Source organism: Propithecus coquereli, unplaced genomic scaffold (genome assembly GCF_000956105.1).
Source record: "Propithecus coquereli isolate 6110/MARCELLA unplaced genomic scaffold, Pcoq_1.0 Scaffold116, whole genome shotgun sequence".
NCBI classification, from domain to species: Eukaryota; Metazoa; Chordata; class Mammalia; order Primates; family Indriidae; genus Propithecus; species Propithecus coquereli.
Genome location: NW_012135636.1, coordinates 1,934,914 through 1,950,091, shown reverse-complemented (window position 1 = coordinate 1,950,091; position 15,178 = coordinate 1,934,914). Strand labels below are relative to the sequence as shown.

General features: G+C 37.8%; 1 protein-coding gene across 1 annotated transcript in view; it reads left to right on the top strand.

Moving 5' to 3' along the window:
• The window catches only part of SLC25A21 (solute carrier family 25 (mitochondrial oxoadipate carrier), member 21), a 481,755-nt gene that overhangs the window by 430,750 nt on the left and 35,827 nt on the right, over positions 1-15,178 (top strand). The window contains exons 4-6 of the mRNA XM_012658106.1: positions 1,940-2,006; positions 8,683-8,742; positions 12,118-12,225. Of these exons, the coding sequence (XP_012513560.1) occupies positions 1,940-2,006; positions 8,683-8,742; positions 12,118-12,225 (235 nt within the window). The remainder of the gene's footprint in view (positions 1-1,939; positions 2,007-8,682; positions 8,743-12,117; positions 12,226-15,178) is intronic.

Below are 15,178 nucleotides of genomic sequence, written 5' to 3'. Positions count from 1 at the left end.
GCAGGTCTAGTCATGACAAATTCCCTCAGTGTTTGCTTGTCTGGAAAAGTCTTTATTTCTCTATCATTTATGAAACCGAGTTTTGCAGGATACAAAATTCTTAGCTGGCAGTTGTTCTGTTTAAGAAGACTAAAGATGGGGCCCCAATCCCTTCTTGTTCATAAGGTCTCTGCCTGAAGGTCTGTTGTTAGCCTGAAGGGTTTTCCTTTGTAAGTTAGTTGTTGCTTTCATCTTGCTGCTTATAGAATTTTCTCCTTCATTTTAACTTTGTCTAGGTTGATCACTATGTGTCTTGGAGATGTCCTGTTTCCCATGAATCTTCCTGGTGTTCAATGACCATCTTATATCTGGATGTCTGAATCTTTATTGGCAATACCAGAGAAGTTTTCCTCAATAATTCCCTCAAATAGATGTTCCATGTCTTTTGCTCTTTCTTCTTCTCCCTTAAGGATATCTATAATTTGTAATAATATATTAGTTCGCTTCACAGAGTTCCATATTTCTCTGAGTGATTTTCAGTCTTTTTTATTCTCTTTTCTGCATCTTGGAATGGCTGAGTTAGTTTAAGACCCTTGTCTTTAAGCTTTGAGATTCTTTCTGTTGCTTGGTTTAACCAGTTGTTGAAGGTTTCTGTTGTATTTTGAAATTCCCTACATGACTCCTTCATTTCTTTAAGTTCTATTATATCCTTATTTATGTTGTCTAGCTCTTTAGCAACTTTTTCATTTTTTTCATTGATTTCCTGAAAATTTTTTTGGCTTCTTTTTGTTAGTTTTCAGCTTTCTCTTCAATTCCATTCATCTTATTTGCCATCCATATTCTGAATTCCACTTCTGATATTTTAACAACTTCCTTTTGGTTGAGGTCTACTACTGTAGATCCACTGTGCCCTTGGAGGTATCTAACTGTTATATTTTTTCATGTTACCAGAGTTCTCTTTCTGGTTTCTTCTCATCTGAATTTTCTTCTCTCAGCACAGAGCTAATAGGTTTGCAGGGCACCTGTTCTTCTTTGCTGGGAACTCTCCTACTTAGTGAGAAGAGGGAGAGGTCCCTAGATGGTGCTTTTGTGTCCTAGTCTGGAATGTTGACCCAGCAGGGGAGGGGAGGGTGCACTGAGAGCCCATAATGTGGCTGTTCTGTTTTGTCCCTTTCCCCTGTGATTGTCACATTTCAAGTTGGTGCTGGATGATCTTCATGTGCGGTAGTGGGTTGTTCCCCAGATCATTGTTGGAAGCTTGAGTCTGGGGGCTGGATGAGACTCTTTCCATGGAGGCTGGCATTATGGGTGATAGCTCTGCCCCGTGTCTCCCCATAGAGTGTCCGGGCTGTGGGCATTTGCTTAAACTAGGTCCACGTATAATGGCAGCCCAAGGCAGAAAGGTCCCTAAAAGGAGCGTTGGACCTCAGGGTGGTTCTGCAGGCCCGGCAGCCATGATGAGGACTTAGGAGTGGGGTCTTAGAGTCCAGACGCAGCGCTGGATTCTCCCGGGTGGAGTTGTGGACCCAGCGGAAGCACTGGAGTCACAGGGGCAGAGCTTCGGGCCCTAGGGGCAACACTGGAGACTCAGGGGGCAGAGGTATGGTCCCAGCAGCTACCATGAGGCCTCATAGGTGGGGCCTCAGACCCAGGCACAGCAGAAGGCTCAGAGCTGGAGCTGGAGCCTGGAGGAAGGGCAGGAGCTGTATGGGGAGGGCCATGGGGTCAGACCCAGTGCAGAACCACAGAGGTGGAGCCATGTGGGCAGGGGATAGCTCTGGCAGCACAGGGACTGCAGGTCATATCTATACTTTAGAATTAAAACAAAGGAAAACCTCGTGAGTGGTGTGCTACAGTGAATAATTAGAAATACTTTAGAATTAGTTGCTTTATCCATAAACAAAGGCAGAATTAACTGTTTCTTAATTCCCTCGCTTATATAAAATCTATTCTCCAACAGGTTGTTTGGTTTTTACAAGGGAATTCTACCACCCATCTTGGCTGAAACACCAAAAAGAGCAGTGAAGGTAAGCATGTATGCCTTCCCACCAAGCAAAAACAAGATACATCATTAAACATCACAAGGTAACAGCTTTAGCATTAAAACATTGCACAACAAACCATGGGACATTAATATGAATTAAACATAAAACACTAAAAACTTTAATGCAGAAATTATAGCATGATTTTTATTATAATTAAATTTGATCAATGTCTCAAATATGTATATTTATAGATTTTTTTTCAAGTGAAAGCATTCTCTTCTAACGGGGAAAGTATTCAAAAAACAACATGGTAAATGAAATTCACGTAATCAAACCACAAAATAGCTTGGGCTTTTTCTCAAAGCAATTCAGAAATTTTCCTTTGGAGCAATAATTATTTCAAAAAAAGGAGAAAAAGAGGAGAGGAGAGGAATGTGGAGAGGTAGAAAAACCTTTCTCCCTAAATCATTCCCATTTTATGAACAGGGTGAACTAATATGCCATATTTCTTTGCATATGATTCTCATATAACACATTTGTTTGGCATGCCAACTTCATTTTTTTCCCTGTTAAAATTCTCTATTCTGGTTATTATACAATTACTACTTCCACCACCCTGATTTCCATTTCTTTAACCACATAACTGTGGAGGTTTATGTACTACTTGCTAGTTCAGTATATGAATAGGAACAGAGAGATCTGGCAGAACCTCTCGAGGCAAAAGAACTAAATCTGATGCTTCTTTAAAATCTCCTCTCAGACAAAGGTCCTGATCATAGTGACTCTGATTGGCATTGCTCACCTACCACACACTACCGACATCACTAAATATGGCCTTGTCTTTCCATAATAATGATAACATAAACTTCAACTAAAAGACTTCCTTTCCAACTAATATATAATATAAAGCTTTTTTCACATACATTACTCAATTTGTATTCCCAGTACTCTTAAAAGGCAAGAAGGAACAGCCCACATACTTTTACTCAGTAAGACAAGAGGATGACTGGGTTAAAAATTCTGATAAAATAACCCAACATATATACACAAACATCAAACTTTTACATTATATCAAAATGGTAACTTAATAGGATTTAATTCAAGTCTAGGATTTAGAAAACAAAGCTTTAGAACGTACTTTCTCTGTAAATTCATCCTCTTTGTTGCTATAGGTTTTGTGATTTTAGAATATTACTTCAATACAAGTTTCATTATAAGGATCTGAATCGCAATAGAGAATCTGGAAAAAGTTCACCAAAGTACACAAAAGAGCCGAATTGAATTATGAAATGGCTTTACTTGATAAAAGATTGCCCAAGTAAACAAACAGAGTTCCTGTTCAGAAAGAAAGTCACTTTGTCTCCATGGAATAATATATTCATTTGTTCAGTGTTTTACATGTATAGATAAAGTAAATTATAATTGGAGTTTTTCCTGGAATATTCTTCCTTAATATCATATATTAGAGACCATTTAAACTTTAAGAGGATTAAGGTTTATCAACTTTGAACAATCTTTCACAGGAAAAAAAAAATTGGGCTTTAAAAACTGAATTAGTCTCTACTTTAAAAAAGCAATGCTCCCTGCCAGAACAATGGTTAACAGATGAACTTTTGGGCAACTGGATATGGCGTATGTGTCCCAGACATCTTGTTTCAAGTAGACTTTACCTTAAAATTATTGAGACATATGGTAAGTACGTTGGCTTTTTAAGTATAACTTGGAGTTAAGTGTATCTTTGCCAGATGGATAGCACTACTTTTTCAATACAATTTATGAAACCATTCATTTTATAGACATTTATCTTAGGATTTGTGAGGAAAGCAATCACCTGATTGTAGCGATTTCATACATCATAAACTGCTTCATTGTGTGTCATCAAAGTTTACTTCAGAAAAAAATATTCAGAGACTGTGTGTGTGTGTGTGTGTGTGTGTGTGTGTGTGTGTGTGTTTATTCCTTGGTACTGACACTTCAGTTACAATCGTTACCATAATCAGAAACAGATAATTTTAAGTTTTTCTGTACTTTATTCTTTGAAATGCAATTCATCATTAAAATAATAAGACTCACTGGTGCTAAATAAATGAATTAGAATTAGTATTTTAGTTGGCAAAAGGAAATGAAGACCTCAGAAAGAGGCCAATTGATCCCTCAGAGGCGGGAGTTACCATATTCAAGTTTACAGCGTCTAGTCTTGAGCTTCACAGATCCAGAAATATCATTTTTCCGTGTTCAGATTCTCAAGGACTGCTTTATGCTAACCAAACTCACAAGAGATTAGAACTTGTGAAGATTGTTCACTACTTTATACCTGAACCAATCATAGTGTCTACACATGGTAGATATTCAGTAGATATAAGATGAATAAATGAAATGTTTGTTTGTTTATGTTTGTTTGTTTTATGTTTATGTTTGTAAAGAAAAACAAAAAAAAAATTATAGACAGAAGTAGAAAGAAATTTATATATAGGGAGAAAATTCCCACATCTACTATTCTGAGTATCTGAAGAGCCAAGACTTCCACTTCTAGTCAAGATGGAGTAACAGGTACCAGATTTTCTCTCCCACCTGAAACAACGACAACAAAAAATGAACAAAATATATGAAACAACAGTTTTCAAGACACTGGACATCAGACAATGAAGGATAATAATACCTCAGAGGTGGGAAACAAATGAGATGAGCCCTGTGATTGCCCCATCTTACTGCCTTGAGAGTTTCCAGGCCCCAGGGCAGGGAGGGGAAATCCAGACAGAGCCCTGTGGGCTCCCTGGGTTGGGAAGGAGCTGAGAGGCACGGAAGAGCAAGGCAGCTAGAGTTCACAGGAAAGAGTACCAGAGAAGAACAAGCTGCACAGAGAAAGAACTCCTGAGATCTGCAGAGGGACCGACCCTTCAAAAATTCAGCTGAGTACTGACCAGTGCGTGCCTGTGAGGAAACTACCAAGGCCTGGGAAAGAACTGCCCAAAATGATTAAAGGAAATGGCACTCAGCAGTCACACAGGGCTGGGAATAGTGCCGGTTCCCACCAGCCAAACTGGAAAGCCTCAAAATACACAGGGCATTGAGAGGAGTGCTCAGAAGGGTGTTGCCTCCGTGGTAGAGAAGAATTAGCCCTAGACTGAGCACTACTCCAGTCCCACTAGTTAAAAGCAAGACTCAAATGGATCAAACTGCTTCCATGTAATTTAACTGCATCCCAGAACAGAGTATCCAGAAGGTCACTTTCATCATCAGATTGATTAGTGAGCATGGGTTGAAAATAAAGGGAGAAATGGAGTGCTGGTTCAGCCAGTCAGTGTACTGACCCTCCCTGCCCTACCACAGCTTGACACCTCTTCAGGGACCACATGGCCTGTAAACCCAGCAAGATTACCAATTTCTAGATTCCAGTATATAGCATAATTAATTTGAATCACAGATTTTATATTCATGGTTCCCAAGCCCTTGATTGAGTATGAATGTTTTCAAAACTTCTTAATCACACATTTACATGACTTTGGGTAAGTAACTTCATGTTGACCTTCCTAATTTCATCCTTAGAGTGTAACCTCATACCTTATATGATAGGGTACTTTTTATCACATCTGTGCATTAACTAATGTTGTGGCTGAGCAATATCATGAGAGACATAAAGGAGTAGTGTTGCGTAGATAGGAATTAAAATAACAGCTAATCTAATTAGTTGTTAAGAATATATTCTATTATAACATCTCCTAAGCTTTGAACATGAGAAATATCTGATAAATATGTGTTGAATGAGCAGATGAATGAATGAATGAATGAATATTTTTAGTAAATGTTGGTTTTAAATGACAGTGAAGAAATCTTTATTATTTTATTATATTATTATTGAAAATCCATTTTAAAAGATTTTAGCTTTTTCTTTCTTGAGATATTGTTTTATTTTATATTCAGTAAATTAGATTTTGGTTGCAAAGATAGAAATTAAAGTAAGATTTTGTTTTTAGTTTGAAGCACTACTTGCTTATAAGAATATGTAATAATGTATTAGTCATTACTTTTTCATTTAGTACGTTAGGAATTCATCGCTTTGACCTGTAGGCCTTCTTTATTCCCAGACTTCTGCCTTGAAATCCCAGTTTGGTCCTTAATCCCATCTGTCTATAATGACAGAAAGCCGGAAAGAAAAAAAACAACCAACAAACAAATGTATCTTCTCATTGGAAGCTAATAAGATTTAGACGCCCTTGGATATTGTGGGATCCATCATCTTCCAGACCTTCCCCAAACCCAATCCTAGTGTCGGCTTCCACTGGAGCAATGGTTCCAAAATGTGGGCCATGACCCGTGGATTGTGAAATCAATTTAGTGGGTCACTAGATGTAATGGGTCATTACCAGAATTTTAAAAAATGAAATAGAATAGAAACGATGCATTACATATTATAGGGGAGTAAATATTGTTGTATAGAAATATTTTATTTCAGTTATAAATACAAGTCCACCTGTGTGTGTGTGTGTGTGTGTGTGTGTGTGTGTGTGTGTGTGTATGTGTGTTGGATAAATATTTTTTTATGTAGATTGTGGTCAAAAAAGTTTGAAATCTTCTGCCTTGAGGGACTCCATGGCTTCCGGGGTCTTTGTAGCTATCTCAGATATGATGGAAGGCAAGAAGACTTCATCCCCAGAAGCAACAAAATCCTAGGGCAGAGACCCTCTTCCCAAACTACTATCAATCATGGCATAACAGTGAGTAAGTACAGTACGGAGTTTAGAGCATACACAAGCTTTGGTGTTAGACTTAGGAGGAATCTCAGTCCTCCCACTCAACTAGATGCAGGACATGTATCTATAAAATGGGACTCATGATTGTACTATCGCCTCTTATCTGATGATGTTATTGTGTGGCTTAAATGCGGTAGCTGTTTCCTGGACCATAGTAGACTCCCACGAGTGATACATATAATGGTTCCTTTGGTAACCTAAGTGAAGACTGGGAATGGAAACTAAGATATTCTGAAAGTCTCCTATGTGCCAGGTGTGTCAGGGAATCTTACTTACATTTTCTTATTTAACAACACTCTAAATCTAAAAGGTAAGTTTTGTGTTCTTGAGAGTTAGAAAGGTTAAGCAACTTTCCCATACCATCACAGATAAGTAGCAAAGCCAGGATTCAGATATAGGACTGTTCACTTTAAAATACCAGCAAAGTGATGGTCAAAGTGATGATGATGATCATAAAAAGTAAGGAAAATAAATTATCTTTAAAACCTAAAATATAAAATAAAATAAAACCTAAGTCTATAACACTTTTCCTTCCATGGTTAATAGTTTCTAGTGTATATCAGGATATGCACAAGTACAATAATATCTAGTGCATATCTCATCAAAACAGCGGTGGTCCCTGGTGAGTACTTTTTTAACACCAGGATAGTTTCTGGGCTATCACCATTGGTTAGAATGTTAGATCAAGAAGGCAGGGGTTTCTCTTGGTTTGTTTACTGCTGCATCCCCAGTACCTAGAATAGGAGTCCTCTAATAAATATTTATTAAATGAATAAATGAATGAATTCTTGTTCTAGAAAAGTCTACATTCATAGTTGATGTAAAGGACTATGGCACAAAAGTAGTTCCTGGGTCCTTAAAAGAATAAAAATTTATCTGGTGGTATAATGACTCTTGAGCTGCCCAAACACTCATTAAGGCCCTGTCTACAAGGAACCACTTCTTTTTAACAACAGAGTATTATTTTGCCCCCAAATCTGTATTTCTTTTCTTGCCTTATTTTACTGGACTATTAAGTAATAGAGTAGAAAACATTCAAGACCATATAATGCCCATGCCATTTCTTGGGTCTTGAAAATCAGACCCTAGCAGGACTGAAGAGTGTGTCCTATCAGTGGCTGCTTGACTGAGTCCCAGGAACGCAATGTCATGTTCAAGCAGACTTGTTGCCCAAAATGTAGAATATAAAAAGATAGGAGAAAACATGTATATATGAAGTGATAGAGTAGATTTGCCTCCATCAAAATTGGTTTGCAGAGAAAATTATGTTAAACATCATCTACTGAAGGAACCAACAATATCTTCACCATCAATATCATCGTCTTTGTCATCTTCATCATCATCGTATTTTAAAGGAAGGAATAAGCAGCTCTCTTTCTTCATTCAGGTTGAAGACAGTCTTGCTTTAAGGCAGGGGATGGACTAGATAACCTCATTGGGTCCTTCCTTAGTTTATCATGGCATCTTCATGATCATTTAGTGTTTTAAAATTCCATGGAATAATAGGGAGACGCTGTGATATAAATAGAAATTAAGGCTGAAAAGTGGATGTCTTTTACAAGTGTGTTAGAAAGTTGGGCATTCACTGGGAAAGCAGTTCATAGAGAAAACATAGGAGACCAAAGATTTCAGGTCTATACGCCTATAATTTTGAATCACTGCCATAAAAAAGAAGTCTATTGATGTCTGGGGAAACTGAAAATGGTCATGGTAAATGGAAGTTGTATGGTTCATTTACTGCTCTAAAGGATTCCATCAGCTCTTCTGTAGGTTATTTTAACTGCATTTGAAAATGTTAAAGTAAGACCCAATAGCTACTACCCAAGACAGGATTAAAAACTGTGTTAGATGGTTTATCATTTTTGAAATGCTGGTTAATATAATGATTTACTAAAGAAATGTGAGTCAATTAAAGAGTTTGTTGCAGGAAATTGTTATAAATCTTTGGGTTTGGTTTTGTTTCACAGTTTTTCACCTTTGAGCAGTACAAGAAATTGCTGGGTTATGTGTCACTGTCACCAGCATTGGTAAGTGAGAATATTTATTATACTTAAGTGTGTGTGTTATTTCATAAAGCAAAATCTAGAAACAAAAACCCTTTTGATTTCCCAAGCCCAGCTACTAAAATATGAATTCAAGTTATTCAATGTTCAGCTACTTGTTGAAAGCCATCTTCCTAATAACTCACAATTTGGCTATTTTATAGCTCCCAGTGATGAATTTATGATTATAATGATATGTCTGGAAAGGCCTATATGAGATATGGTCAAGAATATGAAGTAAAGAGTACATTTATCAAAGACTCTTTTAAAACCAAAACATGCATATGTTTCCATACATATGCACATATCTATTTATGCAAAAGTCAATATGCCTAAGATTATTTCCTAACAGGTCACTTTTCCAGCTTTTGCTCCAGCTGTAGTAAATATAGGACTTCAGGTCCCTTGGGATAAAATCACTCTGTGGTCAGACGCAGACTGAAGGGCCTTTTTGTAGGAATGACTGTAAACAACTCAGCTAGGGAGAACAGTGATCTTACAACGACGTATCTCAAATATGACACAAAATTCATTTGGTGATTTGATCACTTCCCTATGCCACTCCCCTCCTTCTTGGTGACTTTTCTGCTTTTCACAAAACAAGTTAAATTGTATTGACCAATGGGTTCTACAAATGTGTGTGCAACAAGAGCCCTAGAGAGAGCAAATGCACTAATTTCTCCTCCAAGTCTGCAAAACAGAACAAAGCAAAATCTGCATTGGCCTTTCCAATTGGCAATGCACCCTCCAGCCTCTAGAAAAGTGCCCAAGTTTGCCTGCTGCAATGTACCTCAAACTCAACCAGAGAGACAGTATTCTTAGCTTCAATTCTTTGCTTGCTTCTAAAGGCTCATTTCAGAATATTTACACTGCCAAATAGACTGCCCAAGAATAAATATCTGTTATTTTAAAAATCATACATGCCCTTTCTAGGCAGGATCCTGGTAAGAAACCTAACAGCATCACTTGCTGTTACGATAAAGAAACTTCTTGTCCAGACTCCGCCTAACAAGGCGACTGAGAGGCACAGCCTCCTAGAAAGGAGTAGTGGTACCACTAATCTCAAAATGTGCTATGATTTTTTTCTTTTTGTTTCTCAGTGTCTTCCCTTAAAGTCATTCTTAAAGTTGGAAACATCTTGGCAAAAAGAAGATTAAAAACTTCCTAGCAAGAGACAATAAAATATGGTCTCCAAGGGCCAGCTGGCTGTTCTTGTGTTGAGCATTGGCACCATGTGAGAGACAGCAGGTCTTTTGACCGTTGAGTATTGAAACAGAAAAGCATTTGGCTTTTTTTTCTGACTACTATAACCAAACACATGTATACAGTTCTTCTCTTTTCTTGAACTCATTTATTCCAGTTTCTTTTTTGATATAGCTAGATACTTAAACAGCCATTAAATGTCCCCTCGTGCTCTCACATGAAAAGCCTAGGAGGCTGGAAACCCAACAGTGAACGCAGGTCTCTGGAACAATCTAAGTAACACGATCTGTTGATATCTGATCAATTCTTTTGACAAGAGACTGCTGAACACTAGTTCTGACAGCAAATGTAGCTGAGTTTTATAGAAGAACAAAAAAGTGAATTACTTGGAAGATTGCATATAGTAAGTAATAAAAACTTGAACATCTGGATTTTAGCTTTCCCAGTCAGAAGAGTTTGGGACTAGTGTTTTTTTTTTTTCTGCTTTTGGCTTCCATGATGGAAGTATGAGCTAAATGAATAAAGTATTTGGTTAGTTACCCTACACAAATATGTTTAAAATCATAATGAAGGGAGATGAAAGGAAAACATCATTAGTTATTCCCTCTCTCCTAGAATCTGTTTGCAATCCTATTCTTCCTCTCTATGTGCAGCAAGAACAATGGTGTTTGTATAGCATGTTACAAAAGGCTTTCACACATTATTTTGAACCTCATAATAACTTTATGAGCAGAGAAATTAGATATTATTACCTCCATTTTACAGATTGGAAAATTGTGGCTCATGAGAGGTTCCAGTGATTTAGACACAGAGCCACAGCTGGCACCCCTGGTGCCTTTGTGGGGATTAAGAAAAGGTGCCCCCTCTCTCCTGACTGATGACTCTCCACGGGTCCAGCCTGGATGTGCTGGACTGGATTTCAGCCTCCCTGCACCCTTGGCTGGGCGCCTTTGTCTGTGTACAAACTACTGTACAAGACAGCTCTGGTCACACGGCCAATAAGCAGCAGAACCAGGACCTAAACCCTGGATCCTGCCCTCATTCCACCCTGCCTTCCCTTCTAAGGTTACAGAACATTCCTTTCTCCCTTCTCTCTTTTGGTTTCCTGTTTTGAAGATATTAGAGACCCTTTATCCCTTGATAAGAGTTATCTGTTCTTTATTCTTTATTAGTTTATTCTTCTTTTGGTTGTATATGGTACTCCCTCTTCTCCTGGAAGTGGAAGTTCAGCACTAAAGAATTACTTTTTTCCAGCATCTGTTTTGGAAGTTGGGGGTTTTGTTTCATTTTGCTTTTCTGCTCTGTGTGTGTGTATGTGTGTGTGTGTTTTAATTGTTTTGATTGTTTTTATATAGATTTTCTCGAAAATCCTTAAATATTCTACTTAGAGGAAAATTCTAGAAAGCTGTTCTTTCCTATTGCAGAAATTTTTAATAGATAGCAAATAAGAACCTGACATAGGGTCATCCTTTGATAAATGTTCTAGATTTTAGTTGATCCCTTCAAAACAACCTAACCATTTCTGATCTCAGCTTTAATTTCTTAGCTTTTAGGCCCAGAAGAATAGGGTAATTGCCAGTTGTTTTTTAAATAGGGAACGGATGAATCAAAAATAACTTTTATTTGTTAATAGTTTAGAATAGCAACTCTAGGAACATGACTATACATTTAAATATTTCCAGCTATGTTGTTTGTTACCTGAAATTTAGCTTTTTATATAAATATTTTATTTGTGGTTCTGCTCCTTGAATTTCTTTATATGCTCAGTAAATGAATTTAAGTAGATGTTTAAAAATGAAGCTCTCTTTTTACAATTCAAACTCCCTTTTAATTGTTATATGTGCAGATGTTTTACTATCCAACTTATAACAGTAAAACAACCTTGCTTTTGGTTAAAGGAAAAAGTCGTTGTTGATGGGGCTTTGACATTTTATTTTGAAATTGTTAGGATGTGGTTTGTGGCTTCTGTAATTTCTTCTTCATGAATTGTCAGCATCTAATCAAGAACCAAAGCTGTTTAGTAATGGTATATGGTGCATTTGTGTAGGTTTCTCCATTCTCATTATAACATTCGGCTGCATAGTGTAATGAATGGGATGCTTAACCCAGTACACATGATGACTTGTTTTAAACTATTGATTGATTTAATTTTTCTAGACATTTGCCCTTGCTGGATTGGGATCTGGACTCACAGAAGCCATCATAGTTAACCCTTTTGAGGTAGTAAAAGTTGGCCTGCAAGCCAGTCGGAACACATTTGCAGAGGTAACCATTTAATGTTTTCCTATTGTTGAGGAACGCTTACAAAATTATTTTTAAGTGTGCATATAAAATTATGGGCTCAGCTCTTATTCACTTATTAAAGTCATAGTAAATCACTGTTACAGAAGTATCATAAGAAAAAGTCAAATATCTTCCACAAGGAAAGCACTAACAAAAATGCACCAAGATCTACTGGACAAACAAATGTTTATGCATTTGTATTTTAGAGTTCTAGTGTAATCTATGATGACTTATTTGGAAATGTTTTCCCGACTTCTGGCAAAACTTCTCTTTCACGTGGAACTGCAATAGACTGTAGCAAAACCACTGAGGAGATAATTTTATTGTGCTTTTAAAAAAGAACTAAGTCATTTTTAAAATGACCTCATTCCTTTCCCCACTCCACCCACCACCCACCACAAAAGATTCTGATAATCTGTCAAACTTGTCTTTTGGTTAAATGCAAATGCGCAAAACTACTAAACCTGTGAAGACGTCACCACATGGGCAATGATGGGTCTTGACGTTTAATCATTGGAACATGATGTTCCATGGAGACAGCTTCCCTTGGTGTGTGCGGCCTTCACTACTTTCCAGTTGCTTAATAATTCCCTTTAAACAGCCATGTCCAATTGTTCTCGTTTTATTCTTTTGGGTGCCAAGCACAAGGTAAGGGGGAAAACAAGGGAATTGGCATTCTAGGTCCTTTCTTAGCATTTAAACTTAATTCCACAACTGGGTAGCATGTGGTATAAATTGGTTTGAAGTATCTGCTGATCTGGATTTTTCTGCAGAAAAGTTCCCCTGCCTACTGCTTAAGCAGCTGCTAATGGGTGGAGACCCCCTCACCCCCACCCCACTTCCTGCCTGCTGATACTGCCTGAGAGCTTCCTGGCAGCTTCTTGGGTAGGGGTGTGGGGAAAATGGGGGGCCCTACTCACCTGTAGCTGCCAAGACCTGGGGGGACAGGGTTGGGCTGTTATAGCAGATGGTATCTACTCAGATGAAGTCAATGCTAATTCAGGGGAAATTTTTTTTTTTAAGTTACAAAAGGTTGTCTTAAATATAACAGCACATAGCACTTCAGAAAAGATTGAAAATCTCTGTATTCCCCTGGTTTTTGTTTCTGTTCTGCTTTCTCTCTGTTCTTTTTTGAATAAAGGAAAAAGATAGTGAGGAATAGGGGCAAGAAAAAGAAACTTTTTAAAAATGTCCTATCAAAATGGAGCATTTAAAACAGTTCCCATGCAATCTGCTCAAGGAAAACTTGGTTTGCTAGACTGAGAGAATTACCCAACAAAAGAAAATTTTGGAGATCCCTATCCAATGCCTTGTTTTACCCATTGGGAAGGAAGCTTGTCTTAGAGCAGCGGTGAATGGGCAAAGGAATAAACAGACCTTCAATTGCAGTGCTTTATCTAGGCAGCATGTAACCACAGGGACCCAAATTGGACAGAGCACCAAGGAGCACTCACAGGAATGAAAATCGTAAGAGTTGTCACAGCACCTCTGCTCATGCCTAATGTTCTTTTTCTCTCCTCTGCCTTCAAGGAGGTTCTACACTGAGGTCAAGTAAGAGCTGCTAATGTTTGCATGTGCTGAAGCCTTCCTAGAACACAATAAACACCCTTCCAGGCTAACACAAGAATGTGCTGCATGTGTATGGGCTCCCAGTTCATTTACACAAGTGCAGTCTGTGTAAATTGTGGATATTCTGCCATGTTTTTAAGCAAGAGTGTGGCAGAGGGAGGGTGGTTGGGGTCTTTTGCAGAATTCACTGAACTGGACAATGTCAGGTATTTATTTAGAATAAAATCTATTAGATATATTATAAAATATTTTTAATATTACTTCAACCGGTCAGACCTTAGCAAAGTAGTGATCACACAGGCCACGACCATCAGCATTTATTTAAAGCAACTAGCAGAATTTAGTAGCTGCACTGAGGTGGTGTTCTGATGTGGCACATTGTAGGCAATATCGATCCAATTGAAACAGTAGCTAGTAGTAAGTAGTTAGCAGTCAGTGGTCATTCAACATAAAGTCATGTGACTATGCCTATTGCAAAAAATGTCTGAGAGAAACAGATGACATGATAAGAATAGAAAATTTGGATCCAGTTATTTAGAAAATAACTACTGGTCATTTTTGCAGCTGTCTCATGGGTCTTTTGTCTAGGACTGGATAAGGCCACAACCCTCCTCCGCTGACTAGCACTTTCTTTCATCCAACAAGGGGATACCCTTTTGTTAATCTATACCTGTGTTGATATTAGGTGTGCTCACTTCGGCATTTGTATGGCCAAGAATAATTATCACTTCCTTCACTCTAAGGCTTTGTGGGTTGTCGAGTATAAAAGTGAGGCAGGGAGGGGGAGGAAGAGAAAGAGGAAGAGAAAGGGAGGAAGAAAGGAATTAATTTAATGTCCACTGTATGTAAAGATTATATTTTTAAAAAAAAATTTAATCCAAGTATAAAAATAATGCATATTTATGTTATAAAACACCAAAAAACTATATATTTCTTGTATATGTGTGTGTAAATGCACTAAAAATGATGCCACTGCACTCTACCTGGGGGGATGGAGCAAAACTCTGTCACAAAAAAAAAAAAAAAAAAAGAGAAAGAGAGAGAGATAGAGAGAGACCACGAATAAACAATAGAAAGACTAGCATGATGTGGCGGCATGTCTCTGTAATCCTAGCTACATGGGAGGCTTAGACAGGAGGATCACTTGAGCCCAGGATTTCCATACCAGCCTGGGCAACATAAAGCAATCCTGCCTCCAAAACAAAACAAAAAACACAAAGAAATCACAAAAACAATTCAGGATATGAGTGAGAAATCCACCAAAGAGATAGATGCCATGAAAATGAACCAAAGAGAAATCCTGGAACTGAGGAATTCAATGAATGAAATAAAAAATACAATCGAAAGCTTCAAGAATAGACTAGAT